Here is a 23,033-nt window from a genome sequence, read left to right as displayed (position 1 = left end):
TATACTTACTCGGGTTTCGTGAAGTTAAGTGAATTTTATCCGTTTTAAAACTGAGGAAGCATCTGTGTCATTTAGATTTTAGCAACATTTTAACCACTTTAACCATTATTTTATATTATTTGGCTATTCAGAAATAGCAGGTGTACAAGATCATAGCGCATCACTTTGAGCTGCGCTATGACCTTGCAGATCTGCTATTTCTTTGTTTTTGTTCCCTGGAACAACATATTTTGGGATGGGGGTCGTGGCCAAAATTGGAGGTCCTTGACATGAAAACGTTTGAGCACCACTGATATAGCAACATAAGTTTTTTTTTCACAAAACAGTTTTAGATTTATAGAATCTGCTTCAGATCCTAATGGGTTAACAGACACATCACACACAGTACAGTGGCCACTCGATCCTGTAGATTTACACTCTATAACATTTGACGAATTAGACCCTTCCTCAGCGGAGTCAGCCCAGTTCCTTATCCAGACATCAGTCATATTGAAACTTATACCGTATGTACTGTAACTCCCTCCTTACTGCATGGCCTACCCGCTTGCACACTTAAGCCTCTCCGATTGATCCAAAATGCCGCAGCTCGCTTGGTCTTCAACCAGCCAAAATTCTCACATGTGTGTCCCCTTCTCTGCTCCCTCCATTGGCTCCTGGTCGCCGCCCGACATTCAAAGCAACCAAAGGTATGGCACCCCCATATCTTGCAAGTCTGATCGAACCCTACAAACCCTCCCGCGCGCTCAGATCAGCCGACACAGGGAGGCTCATGGAAGTACCTTCGCTAAAAACGCCGGGACAACACTCCACACGTCCCAAACTCTTCTCCCTTCTGGCTCCAAAACTATGGAATGCACTTCCCATTACAATCAGAGCAGACTCACTCCCGACCTTCCGCCGTAGTCTGAAAACCCACCTCTTCAAACTCCATCTTAGCCCGCAGGCAACTTACATATATTTGTTTTTGTGTCTCTCTCTCTCTCTCTCTCTCAGATCGAAATGTTAGAGCACAAGTACGGCGGCCACCTCATCTCCCGGCGCGCCGCCTGCAAGATCCAGACCGCCTTCCGCCAGTACCAGCTCAGCCGGAACTTCGAGAAGATCCGCAACTCGCTGCTGGAGAGCCGGCTGCCGCGGCGCATCTCGCTGCGCAGGGCGGTCCGCCCGCCCAACGCCGAGGGCTTCTCGGCCGAGCGTGCGCTGGCGGAAGGCTGCAGCAGCGGTGGGGGTGGCGGCGGCGGCTCCTTGGCGGGCGGCGGGGGGGGCATCCCCCTGGTGCGCTCGCCGTCGCTGCCCGCCACGGTGGGCGGCAGCCTCACCGACCTGGAGGATTCCTTCACCGAGCAGGTGCGGTGCGGGCGGTGTCCATTTTAGTCTACAGATGCACGATATTGAAATTGTGGCCGATAATTATCACTGTCCGATCATATGCAGGGTCAAATCGTCCCATATACAGACACCGATATATTACATTATTATTAGGGATGTAACGATACATTTGAACGGCGATACGATATGTATTATGAAACATGGTTGACGATACGATACATGGACAATATTGGTTCATTAAGGCGACATGATACGATTCAATGATTTGAAATCGATACAGTAACTATTTAGGAAATACATCAAATGTGTGTGAAACTTGTGGATAGTGCAGATTTTTTTAAGGGAAAGAATTATTATTATGGATTTAAACAAGTAAACACAGTGATTCTCTGGCAAATAGATGGACAGTATTTGAACACATGGACAAACCCACGCCTTGACATGAACACAGAGAATACACACATCTTCGACAGACCAATTGTACCTACTGTATATGGAATGGAAAAGTATTATATTGACAATTTCGTCACCAAATACAAACTTGACTAAAATGTTTTGGAGGGACTAGTGGAGAAGAGATCCAGTAGAACTAAATGTTATGGAGAGACTAGTGGAGAAGAGATCCAGTAGAACTAAATGTTATGGAGGGACTAGTGGAGAAGAGATCCAGTAGAACTAAATGTTATGGAGGGACTAGTGGAGAAGAGATCCAGTAGAACTAAAATGTTATGGAGGGACTAGTGGAGAAGAGATCCAGTAGAACTAAAATGTTATGGAGGGACTAGTGGAGAAGAGATCCAGTAGAACTAAAATGTTATGGAGGGACTAGTGGAGAATAGATCCAGTAGAACTAAATGTTATGGAGGGACTAGTGGAGAAGAGATCCAGTAGAACTAAATGTTATGGAGGGACTAGTGGAGAAGAGATCCAGTAGAACTAAATGTTATGGAGGGACTAGTGGAGAAGAGATCCAGTAGAACTAAATGTTATGGAGGGACTAGTGGAGAAGAGATCCAGTAGAACTAAATGTTATGGAGGGACTAGTGGAGAAGAGATCCAGTGGAACTAAAAGACAAGTCATTTTTTGCTTGGTTGCGCTCGGATGTTACGTTCTGATCTACAAGCTCATCTGAGCTACAAGCTCGTAGCTCAGCTATTTTCAGCATGCAACCATGCAAGTGTAAAATCAGGCATTATACGATGCCACCGCGCCAAGAAAATATATATTTTTAAAACATTTCAGATGACTAAAGTACGACAAAAAAGAAAAAGAAAATGTGTGTTTGTCAAAATTGAACACTGCAGGTGCAGTCGCTGGCCAAGTCCATCGACGACGCGCTGAGCAACTGGAGCCTGAAGACCATGTGCTCTCTGCAAGACGCCGGCGCCTACCAGTTCAGCGCCGAGGCTTTCGGCGTCGCCGCCGCCGCCGCTGCAGCAGCAGCGGCAGCAGAAAGAGAAGGAGGCGGAGCTACAGAGCCGACGCCGCCGGTCCTCCAGAGCACGGCGACGGTGGATCCCGGCGAGCTGTCGCGGAGCGCCAGCAAGCTGATGATGGCGTTCCGCGACGTGACCGCGGTGCAGCTGGACGGCCAAAACTTCTCTGTGTCGTCGTCCTCTGCGTCGTCGGTCATCCTCAGCGGTTGCGTCCAACAGGGCGGAGCCTCCGCCGTCCCCGCTCCGTCGTCCTGCTCCTACATCATCACGGAGCCCCCCGCTGAAGCCCCCCCTCCCCCTCCTCCCCACCCGGCTGCGGAGGAAGTCCCGGCGGAGGAAGTGCCGCCGCTCCCCCCGCGAGAACCCCCGCCGGCCCCGCCCGAAACCAACGGAGGAGGAGGAGGAGGAGGAGACGAGCCGGAGGCTGACTTCCCCGCTCCGCCTCCCTGCGAGGAAGAAGAAGAAGAGCCCGTAGAAGAAGAAGGACAACCTCCTCCGACTCCTCTGGACAAGATGGCCACTCCTCCGCAAGAGGAGTTACCGCCGCCACCGCCTCCTGCTTCCGAGCCCCGAGAGGCCCCCGAGAGGCCTCCTCCGGAGGCCCTGGAGGCCAAGCGGAGCGCCTCGGAGACGGCCAGCTCGGAGCAGATGAGCAGCAGCAGCGTGTCCACGGAGGCACGCTCGGCGGCCTCGGAGGCCTCGTCGTCCAACAAGGAGGCGTCGGCCTCGCTGCAGGCCATGATCCTGAGCCTGCCGCGCTACCACTGCGAGAACCCGGCCAGCTGCAAGTCGCCCACGCTGTCCACGGACGTCATGCGCAAGCGGCTCTATCGCATCGGCCTCAACCTCTTCAACGTGTGAGTGTGCTTTTTTGGTTGTTTTTGTTACCCATTTAGGGCTGAGACCAGATTCTACCAAAATTGTATTCTAAATCCTGGCTGTTTCTGGGGGAAAAAAAACCCTTATGTTTCTGTATCAGTGGTGCTCAAACTTTCATGTCAAGGACGTGCAGAATTATATGTAATTGGCCGCCGAGCCCCTGAAAATATGTTGTTCCAGGGACCCACCAGACGCAAAGATTTGAGTTAAAAACGTTTGCTGTGAAATAATATGCTGTATATTGATATTCAAAGAATTGCACACATTTTCACGACTTTTCAAAAGTAGTAGATCTAGAAGCTCGTAGCGCGACACTCGGTATAAGGTCGTGAGTGACCAGGCTTTTCTCCTCGCAGATGAGGAACGACCATGGAACGGGGCTACGCCGCGACGGCGCACACACAAGCTTGCTTTCACAAGCTGGTAGAAATACACTCACTTTAACTCTCTAATCCGTAGAACACGCCGACTCAGCCTTTCATACGGCCTCGTTCGACGCCGTGTTTGGAGGTGATGATAACGACAAAGTCGTGCCGATCCTAAAATAGCTAGCCAAAGAAGTACAGTACACATTGTGCAGGGCACAACGTTAGCACGCATGCATGCAGCCTTTTGTATCCCGAGTGAAGACGGAGAGAATAGAGTACAATAGATTACTTGGAGAGCCCACACACACACACAAACGCACACACACGCACACGCACACGCACGCGCACACGCACACACACTCATCTGCCCAGAGATCATGGATGTTTAATGGCTCTCTCTGGACGCGGCAAAGAGCTTGGACAAGCACTTTTCAGAAGCTTTCCATTGTGTGAGCCGAGGAAGGGCCGATGCTACTGAGATCTGTCAGTGGATCCGTCTTTCTGCTCCGAGAGAGACATGAGTACCAGCAGTGTTGCCAAGTCTGCTTATTATAAGCGTCTTTGGGCTTACTTTTTTTTCTGTAAAGGTGCGTGTAAATATTGGTAATGTGGTTGCGGGTTGAGTTTTATTTCTATTTTTGAGGGGCGCTAGCCCCGCCTATATTCAGCTATAGTGTAGATTTTCGTCTTACAGAAACATTAAATGGAGAATTTACATCATATGTGGAGGAGCAAATCAGCTATTTTTATTCTACACAATGATTAAATTCCCATTGACAATGAATGGAGAATATATGTCATATGTAGACGAGCAAATCGGCTATTTTTGACCTACACAAAAACATAAAATTCCCATTGACAATGAATGGATGATGTACGATGATAAGAGCCCCCTCACTTCACACGTGTGTGATTTTTCTATTTATTTACTTGTTTCTAGTGTAGTTGCTTATTTGGGCTGGTTTTCTAAAGTGTAGTTGCTTGTTTGGGCTTGTTTCTAAATTGTAGTTGCTTATTTGGGCTTGTTTCTAAAGTGTAGTTGCTTATTTGGGCTTCTTTCTAAAGTGTAGTTGTTAATTTGGGCTTGCTTCCTGAATGTGGTTTAACTTTAAACCATTCGTTCTAAAGCATTTTCATGTCAAGGACCCCCATGTATTTGTCCACAGACCCCCCCATCTGAAAATATTTTGTGACAGGGACCCCCGTACCAGATTTGTGGGGTTAAAATGTTTAAAAGATTTTAATCAAGATTTTCTTTTGAAAATAGCAGATCTACAAGCTCCCAACGCGTTGCTTCGCGGCGTGTTGTGTCGTCTAGAACGGCTGTTTTCAAATAGCTAATGTATATTTTAAAGTGCTCATGTGGCCTATAGTCTCTTCTTTTGGCCTCGCTGCTCATATCTTTCGCAAAATCTGGCAACAGTGAGTACAAGAGAGCAGAGAGTGGAGGGGTGGAGATGGAGTGCAAGGAAGAGGAGATTAATTATTGAGGCAAAGAAGAGCGTCGAGATTGTGAGTGAAAGAGGGATAAATAAAGCCATGAGAGTGAAAGGGTGGAGAATAATCTCGTCTAGACGAGTGAGAAAAAAGGTGCGTTATATTTGGATACACACAGCATCATTGCTCGCTTTACCACTCAAGCCAGTGGTTTTCAACCAGTGGTCCAGGGACCACTAGTGGGTCTGGGTGGTCCCTAGTAGAGGGATGCAATGGGAGCGGGCGCCTGCGGGACCCAACGTAAATGTTGGTGGGCAGGCGGGATTAAAATACATACGGGCGCTCGCGGGCGGTCAACATAAAACCAGCGGGCCCCGCGAATCCCGCATCCTCCTGCAATTAACCAGATACAGACTAGAGCTTATATACAAGCACCGTGGAGTCTCACTCTCTCCAACAGACATCTTCAGGCACGCTCCCAAAGCGGCCTGAAGTAATCACTGTAATCACCTGTCAATCATTAGTAATCACACTGTGAGAAGGGTGTGTTTTTCCGACGGAGGAGTTTATTTTCCCCGCGACGGACATTCTCGCTTCTAAACCCCTTTTTGCTTTTCCCTGTGTGCGTCACATATAAACAGAACACAAAGATGAGTACAATTTGTTTTATAACCAGTAACCTCCCTCTCTCTCTCTCTCTCTCTCTCTCTCTCTCTACCCACTGTGTGCGCACTATGACACCGTGACACAATATAATAATATTTATAGCATAATAGGCCCGATATAACACTTTGCCTCTATCTGTGACTGTGATCAGCTCCTCACACAAATACATAACTCCTCTCTGGCCTGCTCAATCTCAGCAACTGTTTGGGTAAATGTTTTTTTTCCTATCTCAATGGAAACATTGCTGGTTTCGCGGGACTAAGCGATAAAATTGCGGGATGGTGCGGGACTAAATGGGACTTGTTTTTTTGTTGCGGACGGGAGCGGCAGACAGGCGGTCACTGCGGTCGGTCAAAAATTAAATCATTGCGGGAGCGGGCGGGATTGGTCTGAATTTCAATGGTGTACATGCAGTGTTGAACATCAGGTGTTGTTTGATATATTCGAGAGAACAAAGTGTATGTATGAGATTTTGAATGAATAAATGTGAAGACATAGATGTCTTGCATTGCAACTTGCATAGAGGGAAGACTATCTTACAAAACTATAGAAATTGTGCATTTTCTGTCGGAAATAGTTATTTATCCATATTAGGAGAGGTTAGCTTGGTAGAAACTTTTGAAATGTTGACGTCAGTATTTCAATTTTTTGCATTCGCAGCAATTTATTCAAATGTAATTAAAGGTAGTTCCTCTGTTCATACTGTATGTACTTCTATTATATCTATGTAGGTCTTTTGGTGTAAACAGTGCAGAAATAACACAATGATTTATAGTCCTTACTGTATATCTAGAAACATGTCTGCCTCCTCCCTAATTGGTCCTGTAGGATTTTAGTGGATAGATCTTCTATAGCGCGGGATTAAATCTGCTGACTTGCATTGAATAAATAGTTTTATTTCGGTCTTAAGCCATGTACAGATTTAGTCACAACAAACATTACAAAAACAATACGGTGGATGCCTCACTAGAAGGTCCTGCGTCCGATTCCCGCTGGGGATGCTGTGGGCGCTGGGGGGCGTGTTCTCTCCTCCTCGTCATCAGTGCCCATACCTTTAGGTGGGGTTGGCAAGAGGGCCTTTCTGTGTGGAGTTTGCATGTTCTCCCCGTATGTAGGTACCCTCACAAAAAACATGCAGTAATCCTGGTCTCTAAACTGCCACCCCCTGGCCAGCCTGATGGAGGGGAAAGTAACTGGTTGGAGTAACGTGTTCCTTCCACACGCTACGTCCAACCGAGGAAACTCCCCCCTGTCAGGTGAAAAGAAACGGTTTGGCTAGACTGAAGACTGTAGCTTATAATGCCTACCATTTATCTTTATACCTTATAATATAGGTCAACATAAAACAGAAACTAAAATATATCAGAACATCAAAACAAAAAACATTTGTGTAAGGTGTAATTGGGCAGGTTCTCGGGTACTGTCTGTAATTGGTGCGTGCGTGCACAAGTCCCTATAGTTCCCCCCTCAGCATGTCTCCCCGAGTGGCACTTAGTATAGCCAACAGAAAGGAATTATTAAACGCAGGAATACGACATGTGCTCAATTAGCTTTTTCACCCCCAGAACCCTGCATGTCCTCATGGGGCCACTCCCCACTGTGAAAGTAAACCAACTGGAGCACTTTCTGCTTAAACACATGAAACACATTAAGAGGTGAGTTCAACCACCGTCAGAGCAAACACAAACCCACCCGTTGGAATATACACAAGCGGAGGGAATCCAATAGAATAATGGCGCCGATCCACAAAGCCTGAAATCCTCATTAGTCATTCCGTTGCAAGTTGGCGGGTGTGTAATTAAAAGTTCCTCCAGTGATGCAGGAGCTCCTTGGGAAATATGGGAAGAAAAGTTTGTGAACATTTCAATCCGAAACGCTTTCTCTTTCTTCCCCACTTTCCTTTTTTTTTCAAGAAAAGAAAATATACTGCTTTCCAAAACATATTGAGACTTAGACATACAACAAGTAGATATTCATTTCCCTAGGGGAAGAAAACTCTAAAAGAATTTTAGATATGTCACCCAATTAAGCTGTCTCACACAAAGTCAGAACATTGATGCGGCTATAAAACAATATATTTTTACTTGCTGCCTGGCCTCGGTGACAACACATCAACGCGAAATGTGAAATGGGACCTACCGGTATTCATTCTGACTGGATGCTGGAGAATGAGAGAATGCTGTGCAGTCACTGAATACCGTGCTGAAGGGGTACAACCCCTAAAGGGGTTCCCGTGCTGAAGGGGTACAACACCTAAAGGGGTTCCCGTGCTGAAGGGGTACAACACCTAAAGGGGTTCCCGTGCTGAAGGGGTACAACACCTAAAGGGGTTCCTGTGCTGAAGGGGTACAACACCTAAAGGGGTTCCCGTGCTGAAGGGGTACAACACCTAAAGGGGTTCCCGTGCTGAAGGGGTACAACACCTAAAGGGGTTCCCGTGCTGAAGGGGTACAACCCCTAAAGGGGTTCCCGTCCTGAAGGGGTACAACCCCTAAAGGGGTTCCCGTCCTGAAGGGGTACAACACCTAAAGGGGTTCCCGTGCTGAAGGGGTACAACACCTAAAGGGGTTCCCGTGCTGAAGGGGTACAACACCTAAAGGGGTTCTCGTGCTGAAGGGGTACAACACCTAAAGGGGTTCCCGTGCTGAAGGGGTACAACACCTAAAGGGGTTCCCGTGCTGAAGGGGTACAACACCTAAAGGGGTTATGTACTTTCTTACTGGGAAGCCCAGTGGCGGCTCCAGACCAATTTTACTGGGGGAGCTATAAGGGAGCTTGACTAATAATGGAGGTGCTATGTCCCGCATAGCGGGACGATTTTTTGCACGTTTCCTCCCCAAAAAACAGCCTTTGGGGAGCAATTTCACACCAGCAAACAAGCAACTTGCAATAATGCAGTTATTAATGTGCAGGCTACTGTTTTCAAAAGCAAATTGCAATACATTAAGTTCATCATACACCTATTGCTCTAAGGCTGCAGTCCATTAACCTTCCCTGACTCCGCCAGATCGTGGCAGTATTGGGGGATATTAGCCCATGCCTATCCAACAATCTTGAGCATTATGGATTATCAGTAAACCATGTAACCAACACAAAATCACGCACGCACACACACACACACACACACACACACACACACACACACACACACACACACACACACACACACACACACACACACACACACACACACACACTCTTAATGAAATAAATCCACCCTACTAGAGCAGCGGCCTGCAGCCCTGCACACAAATAAAGCTGACTATTGGAATAATGCCACAGTGCCTTCCTGGCCATCATGACACACTTGTCATGATGGAGTGCAGTGCCCAGTCTTCCCTCCCAGTGCCCACTCAAACGGCGTATATGGTAATAAAATAAAACAGTCACTCACCAACTTCACATAAGAACGATGCGTCTGTTGTTGTGATTGCCGGCAAAGGCATTGATAATCGGGTCTATCTATAGCGCTTTTGTCGTCCTGAATAATAACATCCTCTCCCGGTGTATCGGGCTCTCCCTCTCCGTCATGTTCAGACTGAATTCTCGTCCTCCGCCTCCATATCAAGAACAGGATTCGCATTGCTATCGTGCTGCACGACTCGAGGCTGCCTGACCACAAACTTATCCATTTTGTATCTCGTTATGATCTGTCTCACTGTATGTCTGTCTTGTTCTGTGAATGTGCTGCTGAGCAAAAACAAAACGGCCCGCCAAGTTCCACCAACTAGTGCAACTACACCTGGTTGGTTCAAAGCATGTCAGGTGATGCACGCCGCTCGCGTAACGTTACGTAAATAACGTACGTTATGTACGTAATGTACGTAACGTTACCCGAACGGAGCACTGCGCATATACGAGTATAAATTTTTTACTAATCGATGTTAACAGATAGCCGATAGGCCATTGAAAATAATATTATATGACCACCAAATCATTTCAGAGAAAATAATTTTATTCACTGACAGTGGGGGAAAAATGAAGAATTTCTTGGGGGTGCTACAGGGGTGCTATGGGATTTTTGGAGGTGCTATAGCCCCCGCAAGCCCCCCCCCAGCGCCGCCCCTGGGGAAGCCCCTTTGGGGTTCTTGTTGCTATGCACAGTATATTGGCAGCATAACATTGGAATTTTTGAATTCATATTTGAAATTGTTCAGAAAACTTAGGCCAGTATTTAGAAGGCATGTTTAGAATCGGAATAGTCCTAAATGGGGTAAAGGGGAATACCACTAATTTTCAACATTTTACTATGTAATTAATATACCTTAGAGTTGTGTGGAAATAATACAAAAAAGTCCCCCCATTCTGTGTTGCCTGGAGGTCTGAAAAAAATCAGTAACATTATGAAGTACATCTTTGTGATGTCACTGAGATGTACTTCATAATGTTACAGATATTTTTTCCGACCTAGGCAACACAGAATGGGGGAAGTTTTTTATTATTTCCACAGAACTCTATATTAATGACATAGTAAAATGTTGAAAATGAGTGGTATTCCCCTTTAAGTAAAAGTATCATACCCTATTGTATAGAAATATTCTGCAAGTTCGGTATTCAATAAAAAGAAAAGTACTAAAAAGAAAAAACACTTAAATGACCAAAAATAGTTCCCATTTCACGTGTGTTCAAAATTTACCAAACATCCTTTGAAAATAGCAGATCTGCAAGCTCACGTGTCGCAAAAGTGATGTGTTGTGAGCTTGTAGATCTGCTATTTTCAAATTGCCTAAATGTGACCAAATTTGAATTTGAGAGCCTGCCATTGCGCAAATTCCAGCTTTTCACCAGAGGAGAAAAAAAAATGTGTTGTATCCAAAATGAGTTTATAGCACAGGCAGACTCTTCACATACTAGAGCATGTCTGAAATAAGTATCAGTGCTGAAATCGACATGTAAATATGAAATAAATGCTTAAACAGGTAGCTAGTTGTAATGTTAGAGACCACAGAAGTGAACCTTTCAACCCTGTTTTCTCAACTCGCTGTTTTCTGCAAGACATTACTCTATAAGCCATATCAATTTGAAGCTATGATTCCCCGCTTTCATAATATGACATGAAAAAACGAAAATTAAAAAAGAAATCCAATGGCACTCCCTCAGTCAAATTTGGCCACAAATGTACTGTAGGGCTGAAGTGGTTACTCTTTTTAGTTTTTAGTACCGGTAACTCCGGTAAGTATAACTACTTGCTAAAGTTTTCAAATTATGGCAGTGGAGTAAAACGTATAGCAGGATGTAGTGCAAGTGAGAGTAGAGTATTGAAAATTGGGAATACTCAAGTAAAGTTAAAGTACCGTAAAATTGTACTTAGTACAGAACTTGAGGAAATGTACTTTTCATCACTGAGAATGACAGAACACTGTGCAGTCACTGAATACAGTTGAGGTGCCGTAGTCTCGTCACCAGGGGAAGTTGCATGTTGCTTTTTTCCCTCCTTGTAGTTGTTTATGGTGTGTTGTTGTGTAATATGTAAGCTCTCATCAGCTGTAAGTATTTCTAGTGAGTATCTTGACGAGTACTGGGACAACAGGCGCTTCCAGGCTGTGGAGCGATGCGATCCGTTTTCATATCAATAAACTTCGTCTTTTGGATCAAACTGCGTCTTGGGCGTCGGGCGTTACTAATAGAAAGGACAAAGAACTTCGTCCTGGGTAATGGGGGTGTTAACTGCGACCTTCAGTCACAATAGAGGGTATGCGCGTGACATCATCATCAAACCCGGAAGTTATGCAGGAATGCCTACTGAGTGGCAAAAACTACTTTCTGGCCTTGACAGCCCATACATCCAATCAGAAAAGTCCTATTTGATTGCATTAAACAACGTTAAACAATGTTAAACTCACTTTGCATGTTGCTTTGCCACTCGATTTGCCACTCGATGTGCTATTCACTTTAAGTATGCGCATACTCTCTATACATAATCTGTACATTGAAACTATACACAGCACTACAGGATGCCAGGTCTACAAATTAACCTGGCATCTGTCCACATTACATGCCGTCTAAATTATATTTCAACCTTTACATTTAACCTCTGTTTATGGTTTACTAGGTCCAATATGTCCCTCTAATACCTGGGCTTGTGTGTAGCATCTTAAACAGGACTATTTCTCTGCATGCATGCGCGCGTGCTGTGTGCGTACGTGCTCGTGTGCGCATGCAGCAGGCACGGGGGCACGTCAACATTAATTAAAACAATATATCAGCCAAACCTGTCCAACTGTTCCACCCGAGGCTGTGAAGAAGAGCACACTATGAGTGCATGTGGACACGTGTGTGTGCGTGTGCGTGTGCGCGTGCACGTGCGTGTGCGTGTGCGTGTGCGCGTGCGCGTGCGTGTGTGTGTGTGTGTGAGAGAGAGAGAGAAGCAGTAATTTCTGCTTTAGTAGCAAAGTAACCCAACGACAAATTGCAAATGGCAGACGGGGTGGGTCGTTTATCACACCTCTCACTAAACCACCTCTAACCCCTCCCGTATACGACGTTATCTTATCCTCTCTTATTTAACCACTGAAATCTGCCACCCGTAGCTTCTTTCAGCGACTAAAACCCTCCTTTGACCTTGAATCACTGTCGGGTGGAAACCTCACATGTCCAACACGGTCTTTTTTCAGGAAAAAATAAAAAAAACTCTAGCTTGTGGATCTGCCACTTCTGATGCTTTTGTTGTGACACTGTATGATCAAGTAGGACGTTAATTTAAGAAAGAAAGAAAGAAAGAAAGAAAGAAAGAAAGAAAGAATGAAGGAAAGAAGGAAAGAAAGAAAGAACGAATGAATGAACAAACACACAAAGTTTGAAATAATGGAGATAGGAGGTTTTTGCCCGACAGCAATGATCTCTACCACAACTGTGGTGGTTGGTCTACCTGTTCTTCTATTGAGAAACACCCCGTGGTCGGTATCGGATCACAACGGGTGCAACCAGACTCTCTATATTAAGTTAGTTTAGCAGTAGAAATCTCAGTACAGTACAGTCCAGTATAGTACAGTACCTCTCAATTCCCTTCTCAGCAAAATTCCTGGACAAACGCTTTGCTTTGAATGAACAGGCTAGGAAACGCACGCACGCAAGCACGCACGCACGCACGCACGCACGCACGCACGCACGCACGCACGCACGCACGCACGCACGCACGCACGCACGCACGCACGCACGCACGCACGCACGCACGCACGCACGCACGCACGCACGCACGCACGCACACACACACACACACAGAGTCAAATAAGTAAAAATACACTGCTACAACCTCGGACTGTTTGAATGCGTGTTTTAATAAAGGTGCAAAGTAACAGAGCAAGATATCTGATTGTTCTGCACCATTGATGAAAAGGGAATTAAAAGTGATTTCCTTCTTACCTTACCATAGCCCACCATCATGTCTCCACCAGCGTATGAGTGGACACCCCCATGTGTGTAGCGTAGGGGGTTTTCAGGCCAAAGACCCCTTAGCAGACAGAGAGAGAGAGAGAGAGAGAGAGAGAGAGAGAGAGAGAGAGAGAGATATGAAGCAGGGACTCCCACTACTGTACAATGTACATATTGTATAAAATTGTGTTGCAGATTCAACTTTTTCATAGACAGTTTAATGGAATTGTTTCACAACGCTGTAATCAATGTATGTTGGATTCATGTGTATTTTCATTTTAACCACAGTCAATACTTGGTCTGCTCTTTTTTTTCCCAATCTACAAGAGGCACAGCAAAATAAAATCAACTTGTGTCTCTTAAAGTTGTTACTAGGCAGGATATCTGTATAAACGTGTGTCTTATGTTTCCAGATTCCACTTCCAGACAAATAGACACAGGTTCCTGAACCTGACACTGTTGTTTAGCATTGAATTAGGAAAGATGAGCCGATCCGGTACAGACCGCTGACTGAGTCCTATGTAGTTGTAAAGATGAGCCGATCCGGTACAGACCGCTGACTGAGTCCTATGTAGTTGTAAAGATGAGCCGATCCGGTACAGACCGCTGACTGAGTCCTATGTAGTTGTAAAGATGAGCCGATCCGGTACAGACCGCTGACTGATAGTCCTATGTAGTTGTAAAGATGAGCCGATCCGGTAGAGACCGCTGACTGATAGTCCTATGTACTTGTAAAGATGAGCCGATCCGGTACAGACCGCTGACTGATAGTCCTATGTAGTTGTAAAGATGAGCCGATCCGGTACAGACCGCTGACTGATAGTCCTATGTACTTGTAAAGATGAGCCGATCCGGTACAGACCGCTGACTGATAGTCCTATGTAGTTGTAAAGATGAGCCGATCCGGTACAGACCGCTGACTGAGTCCTATGTAGTTGTAAAGCTCATAAAACCAACCCGGTCTCACCCAAACATGGTGACATAGCACGGATTGGCATTTCCGTACATACACGCCTGGAAAACCCATGGACTGTGACGGAGTGGCGCCGTCTCTACCGCACTTGAGCCACGAGAGACACCACTGAGCACGGCGGCTAAAGCGTGCGAGTTGCCGTGTCGAGTTCGGTAGAGCCGACTCAGCCGACCCAAAGCACAGAATCCTAAGTAATGTCAAACCCCATCTCACCCAATCACGGTGAAGCAGCACAGATTGGGCAATTTTGTACGTATTTTGGTGTTTTCTAGGCGTGTATGTACGGAATTGCCTGTGCGTGCGTGCGTGCGTGCGTGCGTGCGTGCGTGCGTGCGTGCGTCTCTTCTCCGTCAAACTCCATTCTCCTCTGCATCCGTCTTGTCTGTTACACCCTCCATCTCTCTCTAACCCCTCCTCATCTCCTGTCACTAATCCATTAGCTGTGGTGGTCGACAGGACTCTGGGAAGGTGGTGGTCTAAGAAGCACTATGCACCCTAGAGAGAGAGAGAGAGAGAGGAGAGAGAGAGATGAGTCTTCTCTTATCACCAGCTGCTAATAGGACTATAAATAGGGAGTATATATTATTCCTTTACTCATAGATGAGTAAAGTCTCTGCAAGGCAACCAGGTAAAAAAGGGACTGCTGAATTCAGGCGTGCGTGCGTGCGTGCGTGAATATTCCATTAGTGATACACAATAGTATTGGTAGCGTATGGCTGGTAATTAATTAAAAATGCTATAGCCATCTGTATCAAACCAATATCAAATTAATTCAAAAAAGAATTCCCATATATTTCACTGATATGGGCCGATAATAATAATAATAATAATAATAATAATAATAATAATAATAATAATAATAATAATAATAATAATAATAATAATAATAATGTATCAGTATTGGCCGATTTGACCCTGCATATTATCGGATATCGGCCAAAAGTTCAAGATCGTTCAATATCTCTACATTCCATAGTTTCTATTTGGCCTTCTCTGCAATTCAGTCCAGTTCACTTTTGAAGAAAGCTTCTGCCATTAGTGCCATAGCTTGGAAGTAAAACAAATTATATTCATATTGCAATTCTCGGACAGCAGAGTGTTGAGCTGTTTACAAGTTGTTAATGAACGTCATAACTCAGCCTGCTCAGTATCCTGTCTGTTTTATGACTCCAACAACACCTTCAAACGCTCTGTTTTTGTTCAATAAGTGCTCGGCCTCCAGCTTTTTTTCCTTTTTTTCATTTGAGGAACCTCATTACAGCCATGCATCATTCTTATTGTTTATTTTCATGAGCCCTTAATGTGCTCTCACTGTGGTCATTAACATAAATCTAATTGCTCCACTCCATGTGTCCCCCTCCAGATGATAGTGTTCCACCGGGGAAACCACACTGAAACATCTATTCTGTATGTAACCCCTGAGATTCAACGGTGGTTGATTGATTGATTGATTGATTGATTGATTGAGTCTGAAATGTTACTGCACGTGGTACAGTAAGACATTAAGGCCTAAAGGATATCACAAAACAGCCCTGGGGACATAGTTGCTTCCATTTTGGTCTTATGTATTCAATTCATCAACATAGCATAACATATTTTACACAATGTATTGTATTGTAGCTGTTCTGAGTTTTAAAGTAAAATGTTCTAACCAATATATGCATTTTCTTTAATAGCAGATCTACAAGCTGACATAACGTGACATTTTTGTCATGGTTAAGTGGTTAATAGCTGTACTTCTGTTTTCCTCTTCTTTCCTCCATCCATCCATTCCGTTCTCTCTCTCCATCTCTTCTCAGGAACCCCGACAAGGGTCTTCAGTTCCTCATCTCGCGAGGGTTCATCCCGGACACGCCCATAGGCGTGGCTCACTTCCTGCTGCAGAGGAAGGGCCTGAGTCGGCAGATGATCGGAGAGTTCTTGGGCAACAGCAAGAAGCCCTTCAACAGAGACGTCCTAGAGTGAGTCTCTGTCGATATTTGACACATTATTTGAGAGCGTGTGTTCGCAAACTTCACCATTTCTCAGGCCAAGGACCCCTCAGCTGAGAGAGAGCTGAAGCAGGGACCCCTATAGAGCGTCGCAGTCCCGCCCTCTACCATGGACCAGGAAATGATTCTCCGTTCATTTTCCTCATAGACATTTCAGAAAGTATTTATTTAAAGACGTTTACGCCGCGGACAAAGCCAACTCGAGTCGTGACAAATCATGACAACAAACACAATTTTTGGGGCCGAAAAAATAATTAGAAAGAAGAAGCAAACGGCAGGTTACAACACTTTATTTGTTGTTTTTCTTCTTTGTAATTATTTGTTTGGTCCAAAATATTGTTTGTTGTCATGAGTTGTCACGACTCGAGTTGGCTTTGTCCGTGGCGTAACCGTCTTTAAATAAATACTTTCTGAAATGTCTATGGGAAAAATGCATTGGGATTCATTTCCTGGTCCATGGTAGGGGGCGGGACTGCGACGCTCTATTCCATGTCGTTGTTGTCGGGCAGAAACCTACCGGTATCTCCATATCCTAACTTGTTGTTCATTCATGCCCTTGGCCTACTTCACGCAGCATCACACAAGCTGATTTTGTTTTTGCAGATTAATGCCCTTGCCCTACTTCCTCAAATGACAAAAGCGTCAATTTTGTTTTCTTTTTTTTCCACCATCACATCACATGCAAGCCATTTGCATGTGATTAGTTGACTGGTGCTTTTATTTTGTGCTTTTAACCCATTTAGGCCTGACCTCGAAATTTAAAAAAAAATCTTCTAAATCCTCCAGTTTTCTGAAATAAATATTTTCACGATTTAAAAAAAATAGCAGACCTACAAGCTCGTAGCGCGCCACTCGGTGGCGCGCTATGAGCTTGTAGATCTGCTATTTTTCAATAGCTAAATTATAACATAATGTATGCAACCACCAAAAGGGGTTCCCGCTCAAAATGGCGTAAGTAGCAGATCTGCAAGTAGATCTGCTACTTCTTTTTTTTTTTTTGCAGATGAAACTGTTTCATAGATTTCATGGATAGACATAGACTTGCTTGACACCACTATCATCAGTGTTGTGTAAATTAATTATGTTTATTTTGAGATATTTAGCCACCTCAATCAAGGATGGAGTAATTAGCCATTGGCCCAGGGCCCTTGGCCCCACCGGCCCAGTGGCTAATCCGTTATAAAAATATATACAAGCTTGTAGATCGGCTATTTTCAAATATCCGACGTTCACGTTCTAACGTTTTTTTTTTGCTTGTTTTCATAGACTTTCCTGTTCATGTTACCTCGTTAATTGTCCCATTTTAATCATTGACTGCAAGGTGACATCATCTTTCCACTTCCCAGCCGTGCCGATAACCGCCATAAAGATAAAGCACCACCTTCAATCACTCTGTGTTAAATCTTTATTTTTATTTTTACGCCGTGGCTCTGCCGGAGACTTGCCATCTATAAGTGGGTATTATCAGAATATAGAGCTATTCAACACTTATTTTAACCAAAGGGAATCACTTACCCTATATTTAAAGTTCACCTCTCTATATTATGTTGGCAGTGAATATGAATGGACTGATGCTTGTGACTTCAAATGTATTACCGAGGGAGATTTAATCCGGTATTAGTGAGGTTAGTGCTGGCATAATCCACTTCCTGCTTTTGGTTACTATTTTTGGGTTTGTTTAATTTAAAAAAATGATCCAATAATGACAACCGCGTTCATTTAGTAAACACCTTTTCAAGGTTCCAAAGTCAGTCAATCATCAGTCAAATCTTTTTTTTAAAGATATGTTTTTGGCTTTTTCTGCCCCTTATTGATAGGTTGAAAGTAATCTGACAGGAAATGGGCAGAGAGATGGGGTGGGGGGGGGGATACACACGGCAAAGGCTGTCGGGATCGGGAGTCGAGCCCGCAGCACGCCGGCTCAGCAGCCCAGACGGTTGAGCTAACCGTCCCGGTCCGGTTCTAACTAATTAGACTACTTCTCGGCCTGGGGCCCATGCCATGAGCCACCTTTTTCCTGACCCATTTCTCTAGCCTACGTTGGCTCCGGGTAGAAGAGAGGGCTAAGCAATTGAAAATGGGATTGACATTCAGAATTGTAAATGCGGCTTTACCCTCAATGCCTTCTGACTAATCATTCTTTGTACTGGCACCTGAATAAAAAAGGCTTAAACTGCCCGAGCTGCTCCAGTGTCTATCCCTTCTTCTGCAACTGTAGTCCCTGCTCCTGTGGCGCAGCGGACTAGCCGCACTAGGCCGAGGCGCGCTGGTAGACTCCCTTTGCTCACATTATACATTAACCACTTCAGCCCTGTATACATTTCGGCCATTTGAAAATAGCTGATCTACAAGCTCACAATGCGTTATTTTCAAAAGGTTTTTATACATTGTATACATTTGAAAACTTGTGAAACGGGACATCCTGCATAATGAGTACTTTAAGTACATTTTGATGGCAATACCATTGTACTTTTACTCAAGTACATTTTGTGTAGCTCATGTTTTATTCATAAAATACATTATACATTTGCATTAAAATACTAAGTACTGATATATAAAAAAGGACTTTGGTGAATCTTTAAACTGAGCCTGCCTGGATAATATTAGTTTACATTATTCATTTCAGAAACACTGACTATCATTCCATATTTAAATGTAACGAACACATTAAAGCAAGGAAAACTTTCAAAATCCCTAAACTCAATTTCAAAGTCATCCGTTCATTTTATAGGAATCCCATCCTGACTTAAAAAAAAAATCCAAAGTTCTAATTATCCTCCCAAATCTCATTGGAGTGGATTTTTTTTCTCCTTCTTTAATTAAAGCCACTATTAAGCTTGGCCCAGTCTTATCCCTGGTGTGCGTGTGTGCACGCGGCGTCTCTGCGCGTGTGTGCGTGTGTTCATGCGTGGCTAATAACCGGGTGATACTACATTTCTCTATCTTTAATTAAGACTCTGCATCCACAGGTTCATCGGCCATTACTATAACACTATCCCAAACCCTAACCTATAACCCTAACCGTGCACAGGAATCCATGGGTGATTTGTAACCCGCAGCACAGGTGATTTGTAACCCGCAGCACAGGTCAGACTAATTGGAGGTCTGACTTAACCCATTTTGGGGCGGGAACCCCTTTTGGTGTTTCAAGCATTCTGTTATACTTTAGCTATTGAAAAATAGCAGATCTACAAGCTCATAGCGCGCCACCGAGTGGCGCGCTATGAACTTGTGTGTCTGCTATTTTTGAAAAATCGTGAAAATATTTATTTCAGAAAACTGGAGGATTTACCACCACAGGGGCAAATGAGATGAGTGGATATGAATGCCGTCATGGCTAAATTCCCAATGCATACGATATTAATGAATAATCTGCAGTTCTCGTTGTCTAGGCATTTTTGGCTATTCGGCAGTGAGCATATTAGTCAGAACTGCATTTAGCTTTGGCATCTCAATACGTGCAGGTTTAGTTGATGTGGCTGACCTGGCTCTACAGAAATTGCGGACACACGGGTTCAGTATTCGTCTCAGGGGTCTTGCTGAGTTGTCGTGTAGGAGTGCAATAGAAATAGTATTGACAATCGTAAATATAATCGGTATTAGTATTGGTGAAACATTGACAAAATAATGTCAAACAATTTCAGTGACCGTGAGTCTCTGTACATGTAGAGGTGGTCAATCAATATGAGCTGCTAGGCCACGTTATCAGATTAATAATGACTTAATCGGATAAGTCAACACCAATGCTAAAATTATGGGAAATGGGAAAGTAATGTTGTTAACTTCCATCTCTCTCCATCAACCTGCCCTTCCCGACCCCTCCTCCACCACCATCTCTCTCTCTCTCTCTCTCTCTCTCTCTCTCTCTCTCTCTCTCTCTCTCTCTCTCTCTCTCTCTCTCTCGCTCTCTCTCTCTCGCTCTCTCTCTCGTTCCTTCCTTCCCATCCTTTACTTCACACTCCCACCAATCTCGCATCTCCATCTGACATCTCCTTCTCACCGTCTTTCTTTCTTTCTGCCGAGCAGCTGTGTGGTGGACGAGATGGACTTCTCTGGCATGGAGCTGGACGAGGCTCTGAGGAAGTTCCAGGCTCACATCCGCGTCCAGGGAGAAGCCCAGAAGGTGGAGCGCCTCATTGAGGCTTTTAGGTGAGTGTTATGAGAAGAAAGTCTAGTTTAGTTCTGGGTGTCATTAGACCATACGGATAAAGGGAGCCCCATTGGGAACTGCACGCTTAAGAGATTCAGGAAGTGGGCTTCAAATCCAGCGGAGCTTACTTGGCGCCTGCATGAGACCCAATAAACAACGCCCACTTATGGTGAACACAAATGTAGACCCTGAACAATGTAGTTCAGCTTAAAGGCAACTGTTGTATTTGTGGGCGGTAGTGGCTCAGGAGGTAGAGGGGTTATCTGTTTGATCGGTTTGATCCTGTCTTTGTGGTATATAGTGCCCTTTGGCAAGACACTGAACCCCTGAAGGCTCCCCAAGGCTGGTGCCTTGCATGGTGCGTGCGTGCGTGCGTGCGTGCGTGCGTGCGTGCGTGGGAATGGGGTGATCGTAAGTTAACACACTTTCTGAAAGGATGAAGGAGCAAGTGCACCATTTAATGGGAAGCTACACAGTAATTGGTAGTTATTCACATCAGAGAGTGACAGCCCACACATTAACTACTAATGAGTGGCTGGGAAAATTATTGTGGAGAGAAAGTAAGAGAGTGGGGGTGGTTAGGTTGGATGTTAATATTTTATATCTCAATGTTTCACGCCAACTAGGTTATCCGATGCCGTTGTATACCGACAAAAAAATCAAGTCTGTGCTATCCTTTAGCGATTTTGAGCGGGTTATCCATGCCTTTATTTCTACGCGGTTGGACTACTGTAATGCACTTTATGTTGGTTTAAATTAAGCCTCCCTTGCTCGACTCCAGCCAGTCCAGAACTCTGCCGCACGTCTACTAACAGCAACTCGCAGGCGTGAGCATATATCACACCTGTTTTGGCCTCCCTTCACTGGCTCCCTGTCCGCTTTAGAGTTGATTTTAAAATTCCATTGTTTGTTTTTAAATCAATTAATGGTTTGGCTCCTCTATATCTGTCTGACCTTATTGAGGTTTATACTCCTCCAAGGTCACTGCGGACTGAAGGCCAGCTAAATCTCAGGGTCACAAAGAAGACCCGCTTAAAGTCCAGAGGTGACCGAGCCTTCTCTGTTGTAGCCCCCAAATTATGGAACGCGCTCCCCTCCCACGTCAAATTGGCCCCTTCCATCGAGACTTTTAAATCTCGCCTTAACCCATTTTGGGGTGGGAACCCCTTTTGGTGTTAGCATTATGCTATGCTTTAGCTATTGAAAAATAGCAGATCTACAAGCTCGTAGCGCGCCACTCGGTGGCGCGCTACGAGCTTGTAGATCTGCTATTTTTGAATTTTTTTGAAAAGAATCTGATCTCAGGTCAAAATGGGTTAAGACCCACCTTTATACCCTGGCTTTTAACCCCGCTTGAGTTTCTTCGGTCCTTAAATGTAAATGTTTTGTTTCACTGTCTGACGCTGTTGCGTCTTGTACTGTTCTGTGATGTGACTCAGTTGTTTCACTGTTTGTACTTTCTTGCTGTAGTTTGTTCTGTGTGGTAGATATAGTGTATTTTGTTTTATTTTCTCCTGTACAGCACTTTGTAAACCCTGAGTTTTGAAACGTGCTAGATATAAATAAAGTGGATTGGATTGGACATAAAATGCGACTATTAAAAATGGTGTCAATATTCCATGAGAGCCAGGTCACCCGTTTCAGGAACTATAGAGTAGTTGGAGAAAGTTAGCGAAATGCGTGCCAAACAAAAAAAATGCTTACCACTAGCTTTCTTCACAAATGTGTTCATAAAGGTGTCTACTATAACATATCAATTTGTTCCAACCCAACTCCCTTGGGAAACTTGTGAAAGTTGGGGTACCATTAAGAACCAATATAAGGCACAAATTCCAAAATTCCATTATGATTTAAAGCTGTAATAAAGCAATAATTTGTCAAATTTTTAATTACCTTTTTTCTTCTTCTTTTTTTGGTATTCAGACAGCCAGCAATGGGTAGAACGCTCCCAAAAATGTTTTGTCTCTGTGACACATCTAGGGGCCGCAATCTGCATTCAAAGATTTTCCTAGAATCGACCAATGACAAAGCTTCTAGGAAAATCTTTGAATGCAGATTGCAGCCCCTAGATGGGGTTTTACCCATTGCTGGCTGTCTGAACCCCCCCCCCCCCCCCCCCCCCCCCCAAAAAAAAAGGTAATTTTGACATATTATTGCTTATACTGTAGCAGCTTTAAGTAGGATGTGACATGTCAAACTAGGGGATTTTTCATTCTGAATCCATTGCAAGCATTAGTTTTGCACGAAAAACACTTCTTGGGCTAAATTCGGCCATAGCCACTGTGCTGACCTCATCACATTTGTGATGACTGGCCATTTTTAGGCGAAGGAGTGTTTTTCGTGAAAAACTAATGCTTGCAATGGATTCAGAATGAAAGATTTGCATAAAAGTTATTTTGTTTTTTTAACATAATTTCCTCTGCAAATCCTAG

At 44.5% G+C, this 23,033-nt stretch overlaps 1 protein-coding gene across 1 annotated transcript in view; it reads left to right on the top strand.

The window, feature by feature from the left end:
- Positions 1 to 23,033, top strand: part of iqsec3a (IQ motif and Sec7 domain ArfGEF 3a) — a gene marked incomplete at its 5' end in the record, with an annotated part of 168,010 nt that overhangs the window by 98,845 nt on the left and 46,132 nt on the right. Inside the window, 4 exons of the mRNA XM_079494199.1 lie at positions 994 to 1,347; positions 2,635 to 3,623; positions 16,260 to 16,421; positions 20,478 to 20,600. Coding sequence (XP_079350325.1) covers positions 994 to 1,347; positions 2,635 to 3,623; positions 16,260 to 16,421; positions 20,478 to 20,600 — 1,628 coding nt within the window. The remainder of the gene's footprint in view (positions 1 to 993; positions 1,348 to 2,634; positions 3,624 to 16,259; positions 16,422 to 20,477; positions 20,601 to 23,033) is intronic.

Source organism: Electrona antarctica (genome assembly GCF_951216825.1).
Source record: "Electrona antarctica genome assembly, chromosome: 23".
Lineage (NCBI taxonomy): Eukaryota > Metazoa > Chordata > Actinopteri > Myctophiformes > Myctophidae > Electrona > Electrona antarctica.
The sequence above is the reverse complement of the archived record's forward strand: the minus strand, read 5'-3'. Positions and strand labels throughout refer to the sequence as shown.